Below are 16,289 nucleotides of genomic sequence, written 5' to 3' on the forward strand. Positions count from 1 at the left end.
TGGACTAAAAAAAAAAAAAAGCATTTGAATTCTTTCTAATAATGATGCAGCTAATCTCAATATACCTGTTCTCTTTTGTACATTTGTGAGAATTTACCAAGGACATTAAAGTGATTTTTCCTCCCAGTTTATATTTTTGTGATCAGACCAATTTTTAAAAATCCATTCTTTCTACTGAGTGAACCAAAGGATTCTCAGCTTGAGCCACCCTTGCCTGGTTGTTTTCCTGTTTCATTTCCAGCACATGATGATGTTTATTATAGTTTTATTTCTTAGATTCTCATTATAGAAAACATATATATATATATAAAGATGATAAAATGAGACGCCTCCCCCCCCTACTCCCTGCTTTCATCACTCACTGCAAAGAATTATCAAGTCATGGCTCATCTTGGTTCATTTACCCATCCTTTCATGGCCACTCTGGATTATTTTGATGACTATGCCTTTTAGTTTTCTCCTTTCATATTTTACCTATTGTTGCTATAGATTTATAGTGGCAGGAAGTGAAAGTTGCTCAGTCTTGTCCGACTCTTTGTGGCCCCACATACAGTACAGTCCATGGAATTCTCCAGGCCTGAATACCAGAGTGGGTAGCCTTTCCCTTCTCCAGGAGATCTTCCCAACCCATGGATCGAACCCAGGTCTCCCACATTGCAGATGGATTCTTCACATCTGAGCTACAATGGAAGCCCTGAGAGATCATCAAAACACCAACTCAAAGTACCATCTTACCATCACAATCTACTTCTTTTTGAAATGATTCTTTTGAAATCTAGCTCTATTTGAAAACCCAATCGTATATTTGTCATGGATTTCAAACTCTAATAATCACTACATTTTGATACAACAATACATACACAGTAACACACACTGCATGTCAGTCATGCCGGGAGTAGGAGTATCACCGTTATATTCCCAAATCCTTGCAAATTTACTTATGGTGTTTTACAGTTTATAAAGCATTCATTCATTTAACAAACACTCACTGAGTGACTACAATGGTTTAAGAATTATTTTAGGTACAAGTAGACACAGCAGTGAACAGTTTAATAATCTCTTTATATATATGTGTATATATGCACACATATATGCTGTCATAAAAATTATTCAATCTTCTAAATTTATACAGTGTAGTTATTGTATTAGCACCACCTCACAAATGACAAAACTTCAGCTTAGAATAATTAGAGATTTCCTAAGGGCATATGGCTAAGTAGTGGTTCATTAATCTATTCCAGCAAAAGGAAAATTATATGCTATAGCTATTTAGCAGCAACACAATGGGAAACATATCCTCAGAAAGTATCATTTTTTTGAAAGTGTATGTGCCTTTTGTTGAAAAGAAATAGCTGAAAAAACTTTAGATAAAACTGCAAAGTACTTAAATTCACTCCATAAAATAAAAATAGTCAAGTAAGAGTTCAAAAATATTTATACACATAGGATTTCCCTGGGTTCATATCACATTTAAAAAGGCAAAAGCAACTTCTAAATAAAATAAAAATAACTGATATAAAAATACAATCTAAACTCACCAAGCTGCCAAAACTACACACTTTTATACAACAGAGAATAAGGTATATGTCAAGAGAATAAGAAGACATGGCAAGACTGGGAGAAAATATTTGCCAAAGATGTATCTGATAAAGGACTATTATCCAAAATATACAAAGAACTCTTAAAACTCACAGTAAGAAAACAAACATCCCAATTAAAATATAAGCCAAAGACTTTAACAGACACCTCACCAAAGTAGATATACAGATGGTGACTAAGTACATGAAAAGATGTTCCATATCACCTGTCATCAGAGAAATGCAAATTAAAGCAATGAGATATGACTACACACCTATTAGAATGTAAAATTCAGAACACTGATAACGAATACTGGCAAGGGTGTGGAGCAACAGGAACTCATTCATTGCTGGTGAAAATGCAAAATGGTACAGAGACTTTGGGACAGACACTTGGCTGGTTTCTTACAAAATTAAACATACTCTTACCATACGAGTATGTTCACACTCTTTGGTATTTACCCAGAGGAGTTGAAAATGTATGTCCATATAAAATTGGCACATGAATTTTTATAGCAGACTTATTCCTAACTGCCAAAACTTGGAAGCAACTAAGATGTCCTTCAGCCGGTGAATGGATAAGTAAACTGGTACATCTTGATAGTGGAATATTATTCATAATTCAATGGAATATTATTATTCAATGAGTACTATTCAATAGAATATTATTCATTATTCAAATGATCTATCAAGCCATGAAGAGATATGGAGGAAACTTAGATGTATATAACTAAGTCAAAGAAGCCAATCTGAAAAGGTTCCGTATGGTATGGTTCCAACTATATGACATTTTAGAAAAGAAAAAACTATGGAAACAGAAAAAAAAAAGAGATATAAAGTAGCATTAATGATGTTGACGGTAAGAATTCAAGTGCCTCTGATGCATGCTAAAAAAGAGAACAAGTAACGTGGACATCTTAACTACTTACCTCTTAACTTTATCATAGTTCTCTTGACGGTAGTCACCTTGCTGAATTAACTGTTTTGTGTCTGCTAATTCTAAGGCCAAACGTTGACATCTAATCTGAAGCTCAGAGTAGTTCCTGCGATCTTCCTCATAAGTCTATAGATCAAAAACAGTAACAAACCATTCAAACTAAACATACTTGACCAAATTCTGTATTGAATGCTTTCGTTGAACTGTGAGTATCTTTGTAATTTTAAAAAATCCTCAATGTTTCTATTTAGTAATTTTTCCTTACTCAAAGACAGGTAATCTTAAACTCACTGAGTAGTCTATAGGTTCATTTGTTTAAAACTTGAACTCTGTTTTTCATAGAAAATAGGACAACTATGCTTTGGTGAATAGTTCAGTTCAGTTCAGTTCAGTTGCTCAGTCGTGTCTGACTCTTTGTGACCCCATGAATCGCAGCACGCCAGGCTCCCTGTCCATCACCAACTCCCGGAGTTCACTCAGACTCACGTCCATCGAGTCAGTGATGCCATCCAGCCATCTCATCCTCTGTCGTCCCCTTCTCCTCCTGCCCCTAAGCCCTCCCAGCATCAGAGTCTTTTCCAATGAGTCAACTCTTCGCATGAGGTGGCCAAAGTACTGGAGTTTCAGCTTTAGCATCATTCCTTCCAAACACAGAAAATGACTATGAATGCTAATGATATTTTCAACATTCATTGGGTACTGTTAGATGCTAAAGACATAGAAATGAATGAAACACTGCCCCTGTTCTTGAAGATTTCACAATGACAGGCAAAGAACCACATGAATATCAAACATTCACAATGAAAAACAGTTACTGAAAAGATTAACCGTGCAGTTTCAGTTGTGGTATTTAGCAAAAAAGGAGTTTTGTGGCGCCTGGAACACATTTCTACATTGAGCTTCCTCGTACTCATTAAACTAGTAGAAAGAGATTGCAGAGATGTGGAAGAGGAGCAGAAGTACAAGCCTTAAATGCACACTTGGCCCTGCTTCCTACGAGCCTTGTTTCTCACCATTTCTCACATTCACACTTCACCTCCAACCCTAATAAAGATCTGAGGTTCTCTGGAATACACTGCTCCCTCTAACCTGTTCTCACTGCCCGAAGAGCTGAGTACTATCAATACTCCCTTCAGAGTACTGATCTTAGTGTATTATCAAATTAGTTTTTTCACACCAGAGTGTAAACATCTTAAGGGCAGGGACTTTATCTTGTTTGCCACTGGATCTCCATTACTTTATACAGGACTTGGTATACAGTAAGAATGAAATAAATACAATAAATTAATGAAGAAAAACATGAATACGGAATTGGGGAGGAGAAGCAGGACACAGGGATGGAGTTCCTACTTCTTCTGATCCTTTGAACTCAGCAGATCTTGCAAGCAATCATCAGCTCTACCCCCAGAACCTGTCACGTGAAATACATCCTGTCCTAAGTCATTCTTTTTTAAAGAGCTGACGAGCTCAGTGTGGTCACATGCAGGTCACAGACTGACTCAACTATTTCTAAGTGACTGGTCTTGGGCTAGATACTGTAGATACAAAGATGACTAAGACAGTGTTTATGTCCCTTTTAAACTATTAGGCCTGACTGTGAAATGTTAGCTCCAAATTTCTATCAGATGGCTATATGAAAAATGTAATCATGGAAAACGATACTGGGTGTGCTCTGTGTTGGTCATACTATTCTGCACTGACATTGTCCATGAGGATAAAATGTTACTAAGAGGTATTTATTAGCAGATCATAGCTGAGGAGACTCTCTCATCTCCCCCAAAGAATCACCAACATACCATTTCAGATCTACGTCCCAGAAAATGCTGTAGTTTCCTGTTTTTACCTTTCTAAACATTACTAATCTCTGTTTGGGGGAGAATGTACAGTGTTATGGTTAGGACAGAGATCTCCAGAATTCACCTGCCTAGAACTGAATTACCTGCAGCAGCACTTGGAGCAGGTTTACCTCTCGGTACTTCATTGCTCTTATCTACCTCATTGACCCATGGAGCTGCTGTGCAGATTATATCAAGTGACACATGTAAAGCGCTTATAAAAATGCCTAACACATAGTAAACGATCATGAACTATACATTAATATCATCGCAATGCTCTTTCTTTGCTTTGGCTACCAGAGAGATTCTAGCCAAACTGATCACTCAACGGCACAAAGACCGAGACAGAATGCTGAGGAAGATAAACACTTAAAGAGTGAGGAAAGGGCAGAGTCGGAGGAACCCGAGGGAGTATTCACAGAAGCAGAGTGTGAGCCTGGGGTGTGTGGCAGGGACAACCAAAGAACTGCTTTGAGGAGGCAAGGCTGTCAGGGGTACCAGTGACTACTGGGGACAAAATCCACAAACAACACATCAGGGCTTCAGGGATGGGAACAGAAGACAGACTGCCAGGGGCTGAAGCAAATGTATGTAAGCAAAGGACTCACTATGACCTTTTTGGTACTATTAATAGTATACCTACATTCTTTCATTTAATACTTAACTCTATGACTGGGCATATTATTAATATTATCCTCATCTCATTTTTATGGTTGAAGAAAGTAGACTTGGAGAGGATAAGAACCTCAGAGCTCACGAACAGTATGGTAAAATCTGTCAAACACCAGAGCAGTAGGCAATTCTCTCTTCAGTTTAAAAGTAGAGAAATTAGAGTAGTTAGACAAGAAAATAGGCATAAATGAAAGGTTCCAAAAATGGGATAAGCTTGAGAATGTCTAAATATGGATACAAAAGAATAGAAAAAGAGGTACTGATACTGGAGAAAAGAGGCATGGTGAGGGTTGGGGGTAAAGCCCCTGAGAAGGCTCCATTTTCTCTGTGGAGACTAGTCTTTAGTCCAGCAGGCATGCTCATCAAGGCAGGCTTTGCTCCAGCTGACAAGAGTATTAAAAACTTGCGTTTGGATGTCTTCAGGTAGCTCCTATCAATTCCCAGCAAGCCACAGAACCACTTCTTACCCTACTGCTTCACAGATTTTATATTATCTCTTGGTTTCTGGAGGCATATGATTTTCTACTCTTTGAAAGCAAGCCTCTTGCCACCACAAACAGTAGGAACAAAACAGAAACAGTACAGATGTAAATAGGTTTGTGGCAACAAACTGTGGCAATTTTCATCTGAAGATTTCCATTTTCTCTGTGGAATGAAACACCAACTCATTTACTGAGAAAGAGAGAGAAGGAAAGCTGAGAGCTAGAGATAGGAAGTGCTGAATGCCTAAAATAACTGCTGTGAGAAAGGAGAAAACTAGAAAAAAATTTGAATTACAGCAGTTGTGTGGGCCCATTCGAAGTCGGTAACAATAAACTTACAGCTGTGTTACTGCCTCTGTGCTTTTCTTCAGTAGCGCTCAGGTAGAAAAATCAGGAGTTGAGATTCTGTCAGGCAGTTTCAATAAAAAGGGAGGAAGCAGAGAACACAGACAAGAGAAAGAACACCAACAAGAGAAAGAACATTGACAAGAGAAAGAAAACTTTAAGGCTAAGGCTAAAGATAGTCAAAGCTATGATTTTTCCAGTAGTCACGTGCAGATGTGAGAGTTGGACCATAAAGAAGGCTGAGCACAGAAGAACTGATGCTTTTGAATTGCGGTGTTGGAGAAGACTTTTGAGAGTCCCTCTGAGAGTCCCTTGGACTGCAAGGAGATTAAATCAGTCAATCCTAAAGGAAATCTGTCCTGAATATTCATTGGAAGACCCAATGCTGAAGCTTCAACGCTTTGGCCACCTGATGCGAAGAGCTGACTCACTGGAAAAGACCCTAATGCTGGGAAAGCTAGAAGGCAGGAAGAGAAGGGGATGACAGAGGACAAGATGGTTGGATGGCATCACCAACACAATGGACATGAGTTTAAGCAAATTCCGGGAGATGGTGATGGACAGGGAAGCCTGGTGTGCTGCAGGCCATGGGGTCGCAAAGAGTTGGACATGACTGAGTAACTCAACAACAACAATAACAACAAAAATTGGAAAAGAAGGAGCAAAACAGGATATTAAATTGACTGAATTCAAAGAAGTAAAAAACTTAATTTTTTCAAACGTAAAAAAGAAAACAAAATTTCCAATCACCAACTCTTTCTAACAGAAAATGTCTAAATAAAAAGTAAACAGGTTTGGTTAATAGCAAGTCTCAGTGTCCTCTTTCAATAAAGAAAAAAAAAAAAAAAAACTACACAGGGATATCAAGGACAAACCAAGTCACTGAGAAGATTTCACTGTTTGCAGGTTTCCTCCATATCTAGAATGGAACTGATTTTGATTGCTGGGCTTAATGTCATTTTTACCATCTCCTAAATTATTCATAATAGGAAATAATACAAGGCTACCACTAGCCTGAAAAAAGTCAGTCTGTTATTGTAGCTGTATGTTTCTTGTCTATAACCCTCGGTTTTCTACACACCCACTCTGAAGCTCCTTGAAGTCCTGTCGGATCTCTGGTTACACCCAGGAACCTCACATAGTAGTTACACTGGAAATGCTTGCAGAGTCAACTAACGTTGATATATAAAGGGACTAGGCAGCACTAGCTGGAGAAGGCAATGGCACCCCACTCCAGTACTCTTGCCTGGAAAATCCCACGGACGGAGGGGCCTGGTGGGCTGCAGGCCATGGGGTCGCTAAGAGTCGGACGCGACTGAGCGACTTCACTTTCACTTTTCACTTTCATGCATTGGAGAAGGAAATGGCAACCCACTCCAGTGTTCTTGCCTGGAGAATCCCAGGGCAGCCTGGTGGGCTGCCGTCTATAGGGTCGCACAGTCGGACACGACTGAGGCGACTTAGCAGCAGCAGCAGCAGCAGCATGCAGCACTAGCATTTAAGACAACAAGTTCAAAATGCAGAAAAAGTGACTTTAACAATTAAGGATTAATAAATGGGTTTTCCAACTGAAACAAAAGATTATTATCATCTGCAAAAAAAACCCAAAAACCTCAGTTGAAACAATGATAACAATGCAATGTATATGAACCCATATTTTCTCAAAGATTCTGAGAAAAGCTGCATGAAAGCAGTTTCCATTTCTTAGTCTTGATGGTGGTTAAATATGTATTATCTGTGTAAAAAGTTAGTCACAATTTCTTTATTAATTGCTTTGTTAAAGAAAAATTTTAAAAAGCTTTAAAAAAGTAAAGCAAGAGACTTCAACCAAGAAAACGTTAACTGGGGAGAAGTTCTGCAGGGATGCTGGTCTTAGGAAGGGAAAGGGAGACATGCATGTGATCGTCACAGCAGAAGAGAAGAGGGCAGAGCCAATGGAAGAAACATTGTTTTTCACTCTATGTGTTTCTCTGCTGTTCAATATAAAAACAAAAAAAATTATGTTATACAGTGTTTTGGCAAAGTTATCAACTATTAAACCTTTTATATTTAAAATGAGGTCTCTCCTCCACCCAGACTCTTTATTTCCAAACAACAGCAGCAGAGTAGGACATAATTACAGAATTTCAGAGATGAAAGAAGCACGAGATAATCTGGTACTATCTTCTTATTTCCAAGATAAGAACACTAAGGCCTGGAGGGGTTAAGTGTTTTTGTCCTGGATTCCAGATTGAGCAGAGATAGGGCTAGAATTCAGGTTCTTGAATTCATAAATAGTTCATTCCTTTCTTAACTTCAAGTTCCTGATTTTTACAGATTCTATCCGTGGAACCTATAAAACCATTGACTGGAAGTTAATATTATCTACTGCCCAAATCCAGGCTGTTAAAAAAAAAAACAACTTTAACTGCAAATTTTACAGGTTAAAATATGGCACATGCATAATTCATAGTTAATTTTAGACTCCCTTCCTTTAAAATAATTACTATAATTATTCCTTAAAACATATTATAAAAATCATGACAAGATAACATTGAATAAATGTTTTCCACAAAAATAAAAAAAATGTATTCAAAGATTCAATTAAATAGGCATATTTTAAACAATTAGCAGCTGCATAAACCCAAAGGCAATTACTTTAGATACAATTTCTAAGCATCATTTAAATCTTTTGTCTCTCACACCACAGATACTGAGAAAAGAATGGTAACCTATAAGTCAAAATAAATCTTTAATAAATGAAGTGATCTCTTGCCTGGGGAGAGATAGAGCAGCCAAGAGAAGTAGAAATGAAATATAGCTATTCTGAGAACATGAGAATTCATTCCTCAGAACTCTTACAAGTTTCACATTGCCTATAACCTACTCCCAGCAAGTAAATATTGAAAAGAACAAGAAACCTAATTAATCTTTGACTGTTAAAACTGTTCCTTTAAGAAACAACCATCTGTTTGCTACCAGAGACTACTACTTGTTGTTAAGCTCCTCAAGAAATACAATCTTTTTCAAAAAAATTTAGACTTCTTCTTTAAAGTCTTAGGGAAAAAAAAAAAGACAAAACTAAATATTACTGCTACTGCTACTGCTAAGTCGCTTCAGTCGTGTTCGACTCTGTGCAACCCCAGAGACGGCAGCCCACCAGGCTCCTCTGTCCCTGGGATTCTCCAGGCAAGAGTACTGGAGTGGGTTGCCATTTCCTTCTCCAATGCATGAAAGTGAAAACTCAAAGTGAAGTCGCTCAGTCGTGTCCGACTCTTAAGCAATCCCATGGACTGCAGCCTACCAGGTCCGCCCATGGGATTTTCCAGGCAAGAGTACTGGAGTGGGGTGCCATTGTCTTCTCCATTAAAAGTAAGCTAAAAAGAACAGGAAAATTTCAATATATGACACGATAATTTTCAATATCTTTTTAATAAATATAAGCTCAAACAAAAGTTTAAGCTTTTCTAAAGGGAAAAATTTGGGCTTCCAAGGGGGTTCACTGGTAAAGAATCTGCCTGCCAATGCAGGAAACCCAAGATACCTGGGTCGGGAAGATACCCTGTAGTAGGAAATGGCAAACCACTCTAGTATTCTTGCCTGGAAAATTCCATAAACAGAGGAGCCTGGCAGGCTACAGTCCATGGAGTCACTAAGAATTACTTATATAAATTTTGTGTGCACATTTAAACTGTGGAAGTATTTAAAATAATTATGACAATTTACTAGTAAAGCACAGGTGACTTTCTTTTGCCATTAATAATTAACCTGTTGTTGCATCATACATCCTTACTTGCTCAGACATGACTGAGCAACTGATATACATTGTGGAACTATCATACATACTAGTAAAGAGAAGGAAATTTCATATTTTTGATCTCTTTCTTCCCTCTCTTCTCTTTGACATACCATCTGCATCCTCAGGTGACTCGCATTAAATAACACGCACCTTTCCCTCTTCTTCTCCATATTCATATACTCATGAAAACAACACAAATGGGAAGATAGGTACCTTGGGTAAATCCTAAAATAACTGATATTCTCCAATTCTTTCTTGTCAATGACTGCAGAAAATTTCAGTGTACACTGTACATTGTTTATGTAGCCATTTTCTTGTTGTTTTATTGACCAGAATTTATTCCTGTCCCTCCTTTCCCCTTCCAGCACCTGCTGCAGGAAACCTCCCTGTGCACATAGTCTTACCTGTTAGTATTTTACTCCATGGGACAAGGTTCCAGCACCACTGGGATTGTTGTGCTGAAGAATGTTTCTTTTTCATTTTAACTGATGTTGCCAGATGTCTTTCCAAGGGACTACAGCAGTTCACTTTTCCACCCCCAATGTTTATATCTTTTCTCTTATACCTGCATAGATATTAGACCTTTTCCATTTTTGCCAACCTGAGTTCTCATTGTTATTTTAATTGTATAATATTTCCCAAAACGCTAGTTAGTTTGAGCACCTGGGCATTTGGACCTGCACTTTTTGTGAAATGTCTATTTATAGTCTTTCTCCATGTTTCTATTGGGTTGTCTTTTTCATGTTAATCTCTAAGAGCTTTAAACAGTGCTGATACTAACTTTGGCTCATCTACATTGCAATTTTTGTACCAAATGTGTCCTTTAAATATTAAACTTTGCCTGTGGCTTCCTTTTTGCTTTTTTCTTTTAAGGCTTTTTGTTTCTCTGTCTTGGCTAAGACTACTCCAACCTCTAGAACAACACTGTCCAATAGAACTTTCTGCAATGATGACAATGTTCTACGTCTGTACCATTCAACAGGCTAGTCACTAACCACCTGTGGCTAGTAAAACTGAGAACATTAATTTTAATTAAATAGCCCCAAGTGGCCGTGACCATTATGTTGGACAACTCAGTCCAAAACTTAGCTACTCATAGTTCAGTCCATGAAGGGGCACAGGCTGGGAAGCATCCTCAGTGAACAGTCTCAGGCCCCGACCCAGAACTACTCTGCCAGTTTTCATTTTAACAGGATCCCCAGGTGACTTGTCTTTACATTAGAGTTTGAGAAGTACTGCTAATAATCATATAAATTAGGAATTTTCAAGACTTTTCTGTGCCCTGGACCCCACTGGCAACCTGGTGAGACTTGTGAACCCCTTCGGAGACTAAAGTTTCTAAAATCAAAAATTAAAATAATGCAGAATTACAAAGGAAACAAATTATAGCTGACCCTTGAATAACTAACAGGTTTGAACTGTGCAGGTCCACTTACACGACGATATTTTTCAATAATAAATACTACAGTATTACACAATCTGTGGTTGGTTGAATCCACAAACAAAGAATTGCTTAATTCTGTGTTAATTCTGTGTGCAAACACAGGGAGGGCTGACTAGAAGGTCTGTGCAGATTTTCAACTATGTGGAAGGTCAGCACCCCATGTCATTCAAGTATTAATTGCATACTGCAGTAAAACTACTGAAATATTTTTTAAAGTTATACATGTTCTTTTAAAAAATTGAGTCTTTTTATTGTCTTTTTTGAAAAAAAGATGTATTTTTTGGCCGTGCTGGGTCTTTGTTGCTGCACTTAGGCTTTCCCTAGTTGCAGTGAGCGGGAGGTAAGGTTCACTCTGGTGTATGGGCTTCTCTCGTTGCAGAGCATCAGGGCTTCAGTTGTTGCAGCTCACAACCTCTAGAGCGTGGGGTCAGGCGTTATACCTCCCAGGCTGTGGCACTTAGGATCTTAATCAAACCGGAGTCCCTTGTACTGCAAGGCAGATTCTTAACCACTGGATCACTGGGGAAGCCTGACATATGACCTTTTTTCATTGCTGCATTAAGATAAGATCTAGTGAGGAGTCTAACAACTACACTAGGTTTGGAATAGTGATGAGCCTAATCTCTAAAGATATTTGTGGTAACTACACCATGATAGGAAAATACCTGAATTCTAATGCTGACAGAGCTCTAGGCAGTGACAAACCTACTGTGGCATTTATAACTAAAGCTCTAAATTTCGGTGAGAAGTGAAAATAATGTTCTTTCCATTCCACCTAGAGGCACGTGGACCCTGAGCTAAGAATTGGCATGATTGTTGAAGTAATGGCCTAGGTTTCCTTCTAAAAATTTTAATCCAACTAGAATTAATACGTGTATATAGTATAAAACTTGACGATCAACATTTTTTTTAACAGATGAGTACCATCCACTTGTGCTAGGACCCTTATACTAAAAAAAACATTCTTTCTCAACTGAATTGAACTATGGCTATTGTGGTAAATCAGTTCAGTTCAGTCACTCAGTCGTGTCTGACTCTTTGCAACCCCATGGACTGCAGCACGCTAGGCTTCCCTGTCCATTACCAACTCCCAGAGCTTACTCAAACTCATGTTCATTGAGTCGGTGATGCCATCCAACCATCTTCTCCTCTGTCGTCCCCTTTTCCTTCTGCCTTCAATCTTTACCAGCATCACGGTCTTTTCCAGTGAGTCAGTTCTTCGCATCAGGTGGCCAAAGTATTGGAGTTTCGGCTTCAGCATCAGTCCTTCCAATGAATAATCAGGACTGATCTCCTTTAGGATGGACTGGTTGGATATCCTTGCAGTCCAAGGGACTCTCAAGAGTCTTCTCCAACATCACAGTTCAAAAGCATCAATTCTTCGACACTCAGCTTTCTTTACAGTACAACTCTTACATCCATACATGACTATTGGAAAAACCATAGTTTTGACTAGACAGACATTTGTTGGCAAATGTTATAGTAAATAATTAGATGTATTTCTATATTTTGTTCTACTGATATCTGTTTCTATGTCAATATTACATTTAGTTTTGAAGTATAAAGTGGGATCTTGGTAGGAGCAGCATCTTAACGTCCCCTTCCTTTCACATTTTTTCCACCACATTTTTCTTGGCAATTCCAGAACACTTACTTTTTCATATAAGCTAAAATCATTTATCCAAGCCCAATCCTTGGACAGAATTATCTGTCTTCCACCAAAAAAATCAAATACAGAAAATCAGAAAATTCTTGGGATACAGAATAACTGAATTTAATTAATGTATTAATATGGGGGGGAAAAAAGCTACTTTTATAAGTTTTTCTCCTAAGACATGGTGCTTCCAGGTTCAACAATACAATTTAATAGTCCTCTTCATATAAGCCTACTATCTGCATCATGAGTTAATTATTTTCCCCCAAGTCCATATCTACCAGTTATTTCTCTAAATCTAAAGAAATGCTATTGATCACTTATACAATTCTGCATTAAATTTAGGTGGTATCTAATAGAAAAAAATTTTAATCTCCTTTCAAAAGTTAACATGAATAGTTTTTCCTTCTTAGTGCATCTGCCAGGGCCCTCCAAGACCATGTTAGATAATAATAAGCAACCCAAGTCTGTGTCTAGTTACTTATTTTTACAGAAAAAGTTCTATAGTTTTGCCATTTAGGATAAAGTATTTTGCTAACTTTTTTTAAAGTAAATACTTAGAGTCCTTATTAGGAATGTTCACTGAATTTTATCATCTTTTCTCATTTAATGATACAATTAAATGGTTATTCTTCTTTAACTTGCTGATGCAACAGTTTATCCTTTCTGTCCTAAAATATACTATATTAGACATAAAGCACTTTTCTTTTGATAAAATGCTAGAATTCATTTTTGAACTTCATTTCATTTTGAAATTCATTTAGAATTTCTGCAACTTTAGTAGTAAGTGAAAATGGCTGATGGATTTGTTTTGTATCATCTTTCTCAGAGCGTTCCATCTTTTTCAGTACTAGTTTGGTATAGTTTAATTACGGGCCTCCCGGCTGACAGAATGGTAAAGAATCCGTCTGCCAGTGCAGGAGATGTGGGTTCGATCCCTGGGTAGGGAAGATCCCCTGGAGAAGGAAATGGCAACCCACTCCAGTACTCTTGCCTGGGAAATCCTATGGACAGAGGAACCTGGCAGGCTGTAGTCCATGGAGTTGCAAACAGTCAGACACAACTTAGCGACTAAATGACAACTGTTTAATCAACTGGAATCAGCTATCCTTATAGAAATCAACTGAACCTATCAGGGCAATATATTTGTGAACCTGGAGTGCGCGCCCTAAGTCACTTCAGTCGTGTCCTTCTCTTCATGATCCTATAGGCTGTAGCCTGCCAGGCTTCTCTGTCCATAGGATTCTCAGGCAAGAATACTGGAGCAGGTTACCAAGCCTTTCTCCAGGGGTTCTTCCTGATCCAGGGATTGAACCTGCATCTTTTACATCTCCTGCACTGGCAGGCAGGTTCTTTACTGCCACCTGGGAAGTCTGGCGAATCTGGTAACTTCATCAATAATACACCTTTACTTACTGTTTCCCTTGGACTGCAAGGAGATCAAACCAGTTAATCCTAAAGGAAATCAACCCTGAATATTCACTGGAAGGACAGATGCTGAAGCTGAAGCTCCAACTCTGGCCACCTGATGCAAAGAGCCGACTCATCGGAAAAGTCCCTGATGCTGGGAAAGACTGAGGGCAGGAGGAAAAGTGGGCAACACAGGATGAGATGGTTGGATGGCATCAGCGACTCAATGGACATGAGTTTGACCAAACTCAGGGAGATGGTGAAGGAAGGGGAAGCCTGGCATGCTGCAACCCATGGGGTCACAAAGCATCAGACACGACTGGTGATTGAAGAATTCACTGTATAATACCTCTGTGGTAATTCTTCTCTTCAAGTTCTCCACTTCTACTTATTGTGGTAATCTATATTTTGTTGGGACATTTCTTTCAGTTTTTAAGACTGTCACCACAGAGCTACAGGCAATATTAATTAATGTCCAATAATTCCAAACTCCTTATTTTTACTGTTCTTTTTTCTTTCTAAAATTGACTACTATATGCTTTTATTTTTCATCCTTCTCATTAATTATAAAAGTAATTTAAGGCTACAGATTTTCCTCTGGCACAGCTTTAAATAAGTCTAAAAGATTTTGATGTAAAATGTTCTTGTTTTCATATTTTTACTTATTCTATGATCTAAAAAGTGTTTTTCTTGTTTATTACTTTTGACCTAAAAAAAATGTTTAATTTCCAAATTTATTGCCAGTCCCCTATAAATGACCACTACTAAATTAAAATAAAAATAGGAACTACTAAATCTGTCCCTAACATTTAACTCTTTCACTATGTGGCCAAGTATATACATGATCGTTTTGTAAACTTTTCATTGAATTTAATTAATTAATTAATTTACTGGCCACCCTATGTAGCTTATGGGATCTTAGATCCCCTCAGATCAGATCAGATCAGTCGCTCAGTCACATCCGACTCTTTGCAACCCCATGAATCACAGCATGCCAGGCCTCCCTGTTCATCACCAACTCCCGGAGTTCACTCAGACTCACGTCCATCGAGTCAGCGATGCCATTCAGCCATCTCATCCTCTGTTGTCCCCTTCTCCTCCTGCCCCCAATCCCTCCCAGCATCAGAGTCTTTCCTAATGAGTCAACTCTTCGCATGAGGTGGCCAAAGTACTGGCCAAAGGTGGCCAAAGTTTCAGCTTTAGCATCATTCCTTCCAAAGAAATCCCAGGGCTGATCTCCTTCAGAATGCACTGGTTGGATCTCCTTGCAGTCCAAGGGACTCTCAAGAGTCTTCTCCAACACCACAGTTCAAAAGCATCAATTCTTCGGCGCTCAGCTTTCTTCACAACCCAACTCTCACATCCATACATGACCACAGGGAAAACCATAGCCTTGACTAGACAAACCTTTGTTGGCAAAGTACTAGGAGGAATTAAACCCTAAGCACTGGACAGCCAGGGAATTCCCTTTATTGACATTAAAAAAAAAATTATCCCTTGGCCAAGGAATTTTAAACTCTATTATAACAACTAAGTCAAAATTATTGATTGCCTCATTTCTTCTAGCCCTGACTCATTTTTATGTCTATAAGATATATTCAATTCAGAAGGAAGAATATTATAAACTTTCCTATCATTACTATACTTTTATTAATTTCTCCTTGTTTTTCTAAAACCCTTTTCTTTATGTTTCTTGATTATTGTTGTTGTTTAGTCTCTAAGTCTGTCTGACTCTTTGCAATCCCATGAATTGCAGTATGCCAGGCTTTCCTGTCCTTCACTATCCCACAGGACTTGCTCAAACTCATGTCCACTGAGTCAATGATGCCACCCAACCATCTCATCCTCTGATACGTAGAAGTCTACAGCCAAAGTATTGGATCTTTAGCATCAACATTAGTCCTTCCAATGAATATTCAGGGCTGATTTCCTTCAGGATTGACTGGTTTGATCTGCTTGCAGTCCAAGGGACTCTCAAGAGTCTTCTCCAGCAACACAGTTCAAAAGCATCAATTCTTTGGTGCTAACCTTCTTTATGGTCCAGCTCTCATATCCATACATGACTACTGGAAAAACTATAGCTTTGACTACACAGACCTCTGTCGGCAAACAGATGTCTCTGCTCTTTAATATCTTGTCTAGGTTTGCTGTAGCT

At 38.4% G+C, this 16,289-nt stretch overlaps 1 protein-coding gene across 2 annotated transcripts in view; it reads right to left on the minus strand.

Annotated features, from left to right (window-relative positions):
• PIBF1 (progesterone immunomodulatory binding factor 1) overlaps window positions 1-16,289 on the minus strand; it is a 231,558-nt gene that overhangs the window by 179,087 nt on the left and 36,182 nt on the right. For both annotated transcript variants that reach the window (XM_010831994.1, XM_010831989.1), the window contains exon 6: window positions 2,507-2,640. In XM_010831994.1, the coding sequence (XP_010830296.1) occupies window positions 2,507-2,640 (134 nt within the window). The remainder of the gene's footprint in view (window positions 1-2,506; window positions 2,641-16,289) is intronic.

This window comes from Bison bison, unplaced genomic scaffold (genome assembly GCF_000754665.1).
Source record: "Bison bison bison isolate TAMUID 2011002044 unplaced genomic scaffold, Bison_UMD1.0 scf7180017860360, whole genome shotgun sequence".
Classification (NCBI taxonomy): domain Eukaryota; kingdom Metazoa; phylum Chordata; class Mammalia; order Artiodactyla; family Bovidae; genus Bison; species Bison bison.